Source organism: Pseudorca crassidens, chromosome 3 (genome assembly GCF_039906515.1).
Source record: "Pseudorca crassidens isolate mPseCra1 chromosome 3, mPseCra1.hap1, whole genome shotgun sequence".
NCBI classification, from domain to species: domain Eukaryota; kingdom Metazoa; phylum Chordata; class Mammalia; order Artiodactyla; family Delphinidae; genus Pseudorca; species Pseudorca crassidens.
The window spans coordinates 39,327,413-39,338,509 of NC_090298.1; the positions used below are offsets into that span (position 1 = coordinate 39,327,413).

The window sequence follows — 11,097 nt, forward strand, 5'->3', positions numbered from 1 at the left end:
ATTACTCCCTGTTACAGATATGGGAGACATGGGAGATCCACCAAAAAGTAAGAGGCGATTTTACCTTGTGGGGCTCGGTGTGCTGTTCTTGTGCGGGGGTCTCTCTCAGGCAAGGGTGCCAAGGGCTCTTCGGAGTTCGAGTCATTGCTTGGAGAGAGAGAGAGAGAGAGAGAGAGAAGGTGGCTTTTTCTTGTTGCCGCCACGCCTGCATGCTTGCTGTCGGTTCTGATCTTCGGGAAACTGATCGTACCTTGTGTTTGAATTCGCCTGCGTGCCCTCCAAAACCCTAGCCTTCTGGTGCTAAGCGGTGGTTTCCTCCTCGGGAATCCTGAGCTCTCCGAGAAGGTTATTCTGTTGCAAAGGTCCGCCTGCAAGTACAATACCCGGAGATGTGAATTAGCATTAGACTTGCAAAAGAGAACAACGAATGACAACTGTATTGATGTCTGCTCTTGCTAACAATTTCCAGTCCTATGTGCTATTTAAGAGCGTGCTTCATGGAAAATATAGACATCCCTGCGTTCACTTAACGCTTCTAGTCAAAACCTTTTCTTTGACTTGACTTATCCATAATCTTTCCCAATGATTATGGCAAAGAGGGAGGAGGGAGGAAAAAGAAATACAAAATGAACGGGTTTGATTGCGTGCTAGGCTTACAAATGTAGACTATTCAAATCTGCATTTTACATATATTCCACCTCCTTTTAAAAGTGAGTCAGGGTTTTGATGGCACACTCCAATTACCATCCCAAAGTGCAATACTCTTAAAAAAAAAAAAAACTCGCAGAGTACACCCTATAAGAGAACGACACTAAAAGTGTGTTTATCTCTGTAGGAAGTAAACGGTTAGTCAATCATGTATTTATTTTCATTTCAGAAAAACGTCTGATTTCCCTATGTGTTGGTTGCGGCAATCAAATTCACGATCAGTATATTCTGAGGGTTTCTCCGGATTTGGAATGGCATGCGGCATGTTTGAAATGTGCGGAGTGTAATCAGTATTTGGACGAGAGCTGTACGTGCTTTGTTAGAGATGGGAAAACCTACTGTAAAAGAGATTATATCAGGTACGCCATTTATACTGCTTCCTTAATTTTGTGAGATTTCCCTCTCTCTCCCCATTCTTTATTATTTTGTGTGGCTTTGTCCTTTGGTGAAGTTTGCCTTAATGGATTCCAGCGTGCAAAAGTTACCCTCGTAAGTGTAATATGTAAATTAACCTATGCTGTTCATTTTACTTTTTAGAGGGAAAAAAACCCCCGCGAAACTCGATAGTGGTTCCCATAAATTATGTGGCATTGAAGCTTGTATAATTGCTTTTGGAATTTGTGATGCTCAAATTATTTTCCTCTGTTACCCTCCCCCTTCCAAAACAAACAAAAAAAAATCAAGATGGAAAAGTTGGAGTTTCTAAACTTAAAAAAAAAAGGTTGGTTGGTTTTTATTGTATCATGCAATGTTTTTTCTTTTTTATTTATTTTAATTAAATATTTTATTAGTAACTTCCAGATTCTTCGGAGATGTCAATGCAATAGGTGAAATAGTTTGACCTAAGCATATTTAGAGATGTACTTTGAAAGAGCAAATAGAGATATTGCCCTTTTACTTTTAGGGTAAGGACTCCTGCCTGGAAAATTTAAAAACCAACCCAAATATTCTCTGTAAAAAAGACCGGAAATTTAATCTTTTTAAATATTAACCCTTTGGTGACATCTGACTGTCTTCTTTCTTATCTTATCTGAGCTGATGAATTAGACAGAGCAGATCAAATTGCCCATCATCTGTCTACGAACAATTGGTATATTTAGATAATTGAACAGCTTCCTTTCTCACATTAAAATCTGGTAACTGATAAAATGAGCGAATTGCCCTTACTGTCAAGAATAAAACCACATAAGGAACTTTCTGAATTTTTTTCTTTCAATTTATTCTGCGTCTAAACTTTATGCTTTGCCAATCTCAAATTTTCTGACTTGTGTATACATATGTCAGAAACTTCATTTTCTGCCTTAGGAAGGAAGTAGAATTTCCAAAGAAAATATTATTGTTTTAAGAACAAAACAGAAGAGATAACACCCTCGTTATTATGTCGATTCGTTATTATGTCGAATAATATCAAAATATTATATTTAAAAATAAGTTCTCCAGTGGCTGTTAACAAGTAATTAGCTCTGTAAGTCATAGAGTTTATGGAGCTTAGAACTTAACCTTAAAGTTTAGCTGTGATTTAAGTATGCAGTTACAATTTTTTCCTGCTCACTTAGTGTGCAGTATTTTTTCTTATTTTAAAACCACGAAGTGGAGAGTGTAATTTTAATAAAGCTGAACAGTGCAGAAAAAAAAGTTTATTAATACTTTGATGGTGGGGGAGGAGAACGGGAGGAAAGAGGGGAAGAGGGGAGCTAGAGGAAGGGGGAGGGATTTTCCAAATTGTTTGGTCACAGGCAAGGTAAAGTCCTCATCCTATGAAGTGGAAGATCTCACATAGAGTAGGCGGAGGGAGGGAAAACTTTTGAATCTACCTTCTAACCTCTGACAAATGAGCCATTTTCAATTGTTTACTTGATTGGTTTGTGAACTGAAGATTCTGGAGAGGGAGAGCTCACTTCTCAACCCCAGCAGTAGCTTTACTCCTGTGGAAATAGTGTTTTACTCAATTGTATTCAGACCTGCTTGTGCCTAATTCTGGCTAAACGTTAGTGGAAGGAACCAATCGCTTTTACATTTTCTTCTCCACTCTTTCAACTGTGTGTGTGTATGCGCGTGCAAGTGTGTGTGTCCCTTTGAAATCCTGTAGTTGTAAAAGCAGAACAGAGAGACCGTTTAGATTTCCGAATGCCTTTCCCCCCTTGGGGGAGCGAGGCTCCCCCTCTTACCCCCCTTTGTGTAGGTCTTTTCCTCTCCTCCATTCTCTCTGTTTGTAGGAACGCTCCTGCTTTGGTTATTAGTGATAACGCGGAGAGGGGGCCAGGGCAGAGCCTCTAGATGAAACCTACAAGGATTGTCTCTTGGTAAAGAAAGGTCAGCAGCGAGGAAGACCTTAGGAGTGGGTCTTTTCATTTTTCTGTCTGGTCAGGGTTCTCAAACAAACTGAAATAAAGGTAGATGCTTCAGCAAATTGAAAAAGATGGAGGGAACCAAAGCAGATTTTTAAAATAATAATAAAAGGAGGAAGGGAGAGGAAACTTTCTGTTAACATTGCTGCCTGCGGAAAAGATCTTTAGCTGGGGAAAAGTGCAGTGGGCTTGTGCAGAAAGGGCTCTGGAAACCCTCAGAGGTTTCATTTTGTTCTTCTGCCTGTGCATTTGTGTGTTTTCAAACCGAGTGGGGTGACAATCTCATTCCATAACCTCATTTTCTTTTGAAAGGAGGATTTGGGTTGCAGTTTTAGAGACGTTTCTAGCAGCAGAAATTGGGGGATAGGGAGGCAAAAATTTGGGGCCAGTGACTCCCGAGTCCCCCTGGACCCCTTCCTGCCAAGAGCGGCAAGGGTCACCCTGGACTGGTCGCTGGAGCAGCGGCCCAGGCTTCCAACACGTCAAACATTTTTCGATGGTTTGGACTGGGCGTTTTCAACTAAGAGGTACGGATCGAGACACAGAAGCTCATAGGAAAGGGAAATGGAGCGGGAAACGAGAGAAATCTAATCATTTCCACCCTCCCATTCCCAGCTTGTCTGCGAATGCTGATTTCAGTGTCTCAGGGCGTTGTGGCCGAGGTTGCCAGCGACCTTGGGTCGGGGGCAGCGCCCGCCTGAAGTGACCACCTCTCTCTGTGCTTCCCTCCCGCCCCGGGCCCGGCCCCCGCGCAGGTTGTACGGGATCAAATGCGCCAAGTGCAGCATCGGCTTCAGCAAGAACGACTTCGTGATGCGCGCCCGCTCCAAGGTGTACCACATCGAGTGTTTCCGCTGCGTGGCCTGCAGCCGCCAGCTCATCCCCGGGGACGAGTTCGCGCTGCGGGAGGACGGGCTCTTCTGCCGCGCGGATCACGACGTGGTGGAGAGGGCCAGCCTGGGCGCCGGCGACCCGCTCAGCCCCCTGCACCCGGCGCGGCCGCTGCAAATGGCAGGTACTTCTGGGCGCGGAGGGAGGCCCTCCTCGGGGAGGCAGGCGCCAGGCGAGGCCAGCGCCACTCCTGCCAGCGCGCCAGCGGCCGCAGCAACCCTGGGACCCTTGCGGCGGTTGCTGCGGTCGGAGACGGAGGGTTCTGGGTGCGGTTTGCACCGCGCTTCACTCTTTCGCAGCAAGGTTCAATGCCCTCACTGTCTCCCTTGACTCCCCCCAGCACAGCTACCCGTCTGTGTGTCTAGATGTGGGTGCCCGTGAATGTACACCGCTTGGGCACACGTGTCTGCACACGCCCAAACAGTACTTCCAGTTCACCTTGGCCTCCAAAACGCGGCTTACTGAAAACGGGCTTCAGCTCCCCGCCAGGTATTCTCCCCGCAGCTGCCTAATTAAAGGGGTGGAGCTCTGGGCCCCTGGAGCTTCCTCCTTTAACCCAATGAAGGAAGCTTAGGTGGCCTCAAGTTATTTAGCCTCTCAATTCCTTTTCCCTTGCAAACTGCCCCCCCCACTAGAAAATACTTTAAAAATTTATTTGTATCCCTTTGTGAGAGAGTGGGCCTGAAAAGATACAGTTTTAATAATTGCAAGCCTTCACACGGAGCCGTAATTTAAAACTGTCCACTAGCTTATCTGCAGTAATTGCCTTTGAAAGGGAGCCTCCCTCTTTAAACCGTTCATTCTACTTGATTTGGTGAGAATTTCATCTTCGGCCCTGTTGCTGTGACACTAAATTGACCCCATAGGTGTTGACCTGACCCCCGGGGGTCCTGGAAAGTGCAAGATTTGTAACAAACAGATCTGAGGGCCCTTGCCCCAGGAAGGAGAGTAGAAATAGAGCAAGGTTGGCCAGGAGGGGGGCCACAGGTAAGAAGGCAGACAACATTTCCTAACCTGCTTTCTGGTCTTGATAGATCTGCCCTGTGCATTTTTAAAGTGTCAATTCGCCCTGAGTTCTGGCTGTGAGAAAACTACAACTCTTCCTCCTCTGCTCTCTGGCAGCTCTAAGAATTCTGTCCTGGGGGATTTGTGACTTAGCTTGCAGGGGGGCAAAGCCAGAGGTGGCAAATTCTGTTCGGTGCAACCTGTGCTCTGCTGTGGGAAGCACAGAAGAGGCCGAAGTATTGGGAGGGAGTCAGGAGCCAAAACACTCCCCAGCTGTCTTTTCTCTAGAGGCCAGGCAGCTCTAAAGAGTTTCGATTTTCCTTTTCTTGGGATCAGATCACATCAGGAACATCCAGGTAGATTTAGTAGATCCAGGTAGACTAAGAAAGATCAAAGCCTGGAGAGATGGCCGAAATCCCGAATTTCTTTATCCCCTTGATATAATTGTACCCTGGGGACTGAAGTTCAAGCTCTCTGTCAGAATCCTCCTCAGCCTTTGCGCTGCAGGCATCCCGCTGGGGTAGTGTCTCTGGCTGTCACTGGGGTTCTGCGTTTCTTTCCCTAATACCGCCTGTGCGTTGGGGGTGGGGGGCTGTGTGGACTCGGTGTAACCTGGGCCCAGTCCGGGTACTAGAAAAGGCGTAAAGGGAGGAGAAACAAGGCAGAACGATGCCGCCCTTGCTGTGAGCAGGGGGACAGGCCCTGAGACGTGCGCCCCTTTGCTGACTCCATGTTGACACGAGCAGGGGCGAAGGCTGCTTTCCGGGCCCGGATTACTGAGCATTGACCTCTGATATTAGAGAGCGAGATTTTATTCTCTCTTTCGCGCCCCTTACCCCCACCTCTGCCGCCCCTGCTTTGTCTGTCGAGGCTGCAAAGAGCTGCCCATTGTCCGGGAGCGGCGCGGGCGGGCGGCCCGGCCCGCTCACGGCACCCCTTGCCCCGCAGCCGAGCCCATCTCCGCCCGGCAGCCGGCCCTGCGGCCCCACGTCCACAAGCAGCCAGAGAAGACCACCCGCGTGCGGACTGTGTTGAACGAGAAGCAGCTGCACACCTTGCGGACCTGCTACGCCGCCAACCCCCGGCCCGACGCGCTCATGAAGGAGCAACTGGTGGAGATGACCGGCCTCAGTCCCCGCGTGATCCGGGTCTGGTTTCAGAACAAGCGGTGCAAGGACAAGAAGCGGAGCATCATGATGAAGCAGCTCCAGCAGCAGCAACCCAATGACAAAACTGTGAGTGGCCCTGGGGCCCGGGCAGGGGACGAGAGGGGAAGCCGAGGAGGCGTGCGTGCCGGCTGCCCAGGTGGGCCGGCGCCGTTTCCCTCCGGCTCCGGAGCAGGACCCGGCACTGTTGGCCCCTCCCCCCGACCCCTGCCCCGGGGAGAGGCCCCCCCACCGGTGCCCGGCCCAGCGCCCACACCGCGGCCCGCGCTGCTCCGGGAGGCCCCAGCCCGCGGGGGTGGGCTCGTGCCCTTCAGCCTCGCCCCATCCCGGATCCGGAAGGGCCGTCTCCCCCTCCGTGGGCAGTGAGGCCTGGCGCTGGTTTTGCCAAAGTTCCGGTCATCAGTTCCTCAGGCAGCCGAGAGGAGGAAGGGACAACTCCTTGGCTTCCTTTTTAATCCAGGGTCATCCCGGTGTCCCCCGTGCGCAGCCTGCAGCAGAGCCCCCAGGTGGGCGAAAGGCCCCAAGGTGACCCGTGAAAACAGGGCACCTTCTGCTCCAGGTCAAGCCCAGGTCTCCAGAGATGTCAGGCCCCTGGCACTATTACCCACAATCATCCCTGGCCCAGAGCGGCACCCAACTGGCAGGCCTCCTGGTTAAGTTAAACTAAAGAGTTTCTTTCTTCCCCCCACCAACCAGCAATTTTTTTTTTTTTTTTTTTTTTTGCTTTTTACGGCTTAGGCCCTATTTTTAAATGCCATAAAACGTGCTGTCATTAAATTTGACAGACTGGCCAAGCCTGGGCCAGGGCATTTTCTAAGTTGGTTAGTGCATAATAGCACAATAGTAGCCTGACCCAAGTGCTTGGGAGTCGGGGTTGGCTCCCAGAGAATTGCCTGCAGAAAATCTACCCCCAGATCTGACTAACAAACTGCCCAGAAAATCATCATGTCTAGAGGCTGAAGGGAGGCCTATCCTGCCTCAGCTTTCCACTGAGACGCTATGGCCTGGAAAGGCAGACAGGTGGAATTGGGATTAACAGTGAATTTAAAGGGAAAGAAGAAAGTCGAAACAGAATTTCACTTAATAAGGTCCAAGCAGACCTAATAGTCCAGCCCACAGAAACAGAAGAACAAAACGTAATAACACAAAACTGAACCCTGGCTAATATCCATACGCACAGCAGATTAACTGAGTCAATAAAGGCCACTATATAGATAAGATAATACCAGGGTATATTTGCTTAGCCTGCACAGACAATGGAGGGAGGGAGTTTGCTCATTAACATGTTGGGCTTGGGGGGGGACCTATTCACAGAATATCCAGGGGATGACAGGAACTCCCATGGTGGCTGCCAGTCCAGAGAGACACGACGGTGGCTTACAGGCAAACCCAGTGGAGGTGCAAAGTTACCAGCCGCCTTGGAAAGTACTGAGTGACTTCGCCTTGCAGAGTGACATAGATCAGCCGGCTTTTCAGCAACTGGTAAGTGTCAGCTCCCAGAGTGGGGAGGCTGAATCGCCAAAGAAAGGAGATTCTGGTTAAACTGTCACACAAGGAAAGATTCTGGGGGGTTAGGGAGGAGGGTGCTCCCCGACCCCAGGCTTGGGGAGAGACGAAGGGGGTGTGTTGGAGAGAGGAGGGAAGCACTCAAGGAAAACAGACCTCTTGTCAGTCTTTTCTGTGAGAGTTCATAGTTTGACCATATAGGTTGAATTTTCTATCAATCAGGCCTGTTCTGAGGGATTAACTTCAAGGTGCCTAACTAAATAGACACGCGTGGGAAGGTATCCTGGGTTGCAGAATCATACATCTTCGACTTGTAGCGTCAGAAGGGACATTAGAGATCACCTTGGCATTTTGATCAGCAGCCAGTAAATGCACTCCCTTCTCAGCTCCTAGAGCATGGTATAGTTAAGGACCTAAATCAAGGTGATTGTAATAATAATCAATGTTGTAATACATAATCAATGTTACTATCAATGGTCAGCAGGCACCCATCTGCACTATTCAAATATATCAATAAAAAGTTCAGTTATTCAAAGATATGATTGATACTTTTGTGACTATATCTCTTTCTGGGACTATATCTTAATCTAAAATGTAGGAGTGCTTAAACATTTTTTTAGTATGTAAGTTCAAATATCCTACACAGTCACATACTGTGGGGCATGTATAGCAAAAGGAACCTGAGTTCTACCAATCAGAGAGATAATAATGTGAAAACCGGTTTCCGTGTTAATATTTCTACACATCCAGAGAAGAGAAAACTCAACTCACCTTTCACCTGGGTGAAGATAACTAAGATTATTAAGTATATATCTTTTGTGAGATGATATATGTACACATACGGTTTTTTTTCTTAAGTAATAACAGCCCTGTAGGATCTTGTTCTATAAAACAAGATCCATCCGAAAAACTTGTTCCTTTCTTTGAAAATAAAGCTTGAATTGAGGTTAACTTTTTCCCCTCACATTTACCTGGAGGGCATTTTCTTTCTTTGTGGCAACAGTTGGGTAATGGGCCACAGGCAGGGGTTAAAAGGGCTTGGCCCAGGTGTCTGTTTGAAAGTGGGCCAGTCTAGAGGAGGCAGATTTGAGAAGTCCCTTGGCTTCACAGTGGGAAAGTTCAATAAGATAGCAAGGAAGGTAGACCCCGGAATTAGGAAAAAGAAATTATTTTTAATGTCAGGCTAATCTTACCAGTTATTTGGATCATAGAAGGCAGGTAAGGGGAGGGTTCAGGGCAGCCGAGTGTTTGCACCTCCTGAAACTTTAGTGTCAGCTGAGAGCAGTGGAAGGGAAGCCGAGGATGGGGAGGTGTTGGGAGCAGAGTGGAGAAGAAGGTTTACAACAGCAACACAGTACTTTCGGCTTAAGAGAAGGAGCCAGATATTTATAATGTGGATGACGTTATAATATATGGGTCTCCTCTCGGAAGGAAGAGCCTGATTGAAAGAGAGAAAGAGGCCAAAAGGCAGCAGGACCAACAACAAGGAAGAAAGGCCACGCTGTGAACCCTCTGAGGAGTTAATCACTGTTCTGTGGAGCCTCCTCTGAATCTCCCGTCACACGATCTGAGCGGCGTGTTATGGATTTTCCAACTCAAGAAGAGAGGCTTTGACGCCTAGAGACTGAGAACTCGCCTGCTCCCAGGGCAACACGTAGCCAGCAGGATAATTTTATTTCGAGCATGCATGGTAGAGTTGCGATGCCATTTTACAGTGGGAAACACATTTGTTCTTAAATAATTTAATGCAACATAATGTTGGGAATTCAGTTTCAGTTAAAACAGAGATCTCTTGGAAGATGGGAAAGCGAGAGGATTTCTTCCCAAGTTCTTTTCCTTGCAGGCTTTCTTTAAGCCTGTTAAAATTCAATTATATGTGCGGATATCTCTATCTATATATCTGTCTCTGCACACAGACACACGCGCACACACACACACACACACACACAGGACAAGTTTATAATCCTTTTGTGAATACGATCACAGCCTCCTTTATTCATTTCTTAACCTTCTATGCAGGTCAATTTTTCAGAAGGAGGACCGGGTTCTAATTCCACTGGCAGTGAAGTGGCGTCGATGTCCTCTCAGCTCCCAGATACACCTAACAGCATGGTAGCCAGTCCAATTGAGGCATGAGGAACATTCATTCAGATGTATTTTTTTCCCTGTTGGAGAAAGTGGGAAATTATAATGTTGAACTCCGAAACAAAAGTATTTAACGACCCAGTCAATAAAAACTGAATCAAGAAATGAATGCTCCATGAAACGCACGAAGTCTGTTTTAATGACAAGGTGATATGGTAGCAACACTGTGAAGACAATCATGGGATTTTACTAGAATTAAAACAACAAACAAAACCCAAACCCAACATAATGCTATCCAATGACCTTAGGAGTACTGAAGAAAAAAAAAAGACGTTTTTAAAACGTAGAGGATTTATATTCAAGGATCTCAAAAAAGGCATTTTCATTTCACTGCACATCTAGAGAAAAGCAGAAATAGAGATTTTCTAGTCCATCTTATTCTGAATGGTGCTGTTTCTATATTGGTCATTGCCTTGCCAAACAGGAGCTCCAGCAAATGAGCAGAAAGAGAAACTGGCCTCTTTGGCTGAAAGAGTCCTTTCAGGAAGGTGGAGCTGCGTTGGTTTGCGATGTTTTTAGTTGACTTGAACAAGGGGTTAATTGAAATCCTGGGTCTCTAGCATGTCCTGTAGCTGATTTCTTTTTTCCTTTTGCCCCTCCCCCTCTTTTTTTTTTTGAGATCCATCCTCTATCAAGAAGTCTGAAGCGACTTTAAAGGTTTTTGAATTCAGATTTAAAAACCAACTTATAAAGCATTGCAACAAGGTTACCTCTATTTTGCCACAAGCGTCTCGGGATTGTGTTTGACTTGTGTCTGTCCAAGAACTTTTCCCCCAAAGATGTGTATAGTTATTGGTTAAAATGACTGTTTTCGCTCTCTCTGGAAATAAAGAGGAAAAAAAGGAAACTTTTTTTTTGTTTGCTCTTGCATTGCAAAAATTATAAAGTAATTTATTATTTATTGTCGGAAGACTTGCCACTTTTCATGTCATTTGACATTATGTTTTGTTTGCTGAAGTAAAAAAAAAAAAGATAAAGGTTGTACCGTGGTCTTTGAATTATATGTCTAATTCTATGTGTTTTGTCTTTTTTCTTAAATATTATGTGAAATCAAAGCGCCATATGTAGAATTATATCTTCAGGACTATTTCACCAATAAATGTTTGGCATAGATAAATAAATAAACACAATGATCCAGGGTCCCTCTTTTATATGTTTACAAGTAAGTCATTAAAATGTTTGAAATTAAAGACTGCATGTGAATCGGGGTAAACTGACATATAATAGGTGTGATATTTTATTGCAGATAGTTAAGGTGGAACTTGCAAGTTTGCATTTCAATAGTTGGATCAAAACTGGTTGGAAGCCTTTTGCTCTCAGCTGTGATA

General features: G+C 46.2%; 1 protein-coding gene across 1 annotated transcript; it reads left to right on the forward strand.

Moving 5' to 3' along the window:
- The first annotated feature begins 209 nt into the window (after positions 1–209).
- Positions 210–10,846, forward strand: ISL1 (ISL LIM homeobox 1). Its single transcript, XM_067730213.1, has 6 exons — positions 210–246; positions 878–1,067; positions 3,812–4,071; positions 5,901–6,187; positions 7,433–7,600; positions 9,644–10,846. Exons 1-6 carry the CDS (start codon positions 210–212, stop codon positions 9,758–9,760), a joined length of 1,059 nt encoding a protein of 352 aa, XP_067586314.1. The 3' UTR covers positions 9,761–10,846.
- The last annotated feature ends 251 nt before the right edge of the window (positions 10,847–11,097 follow it).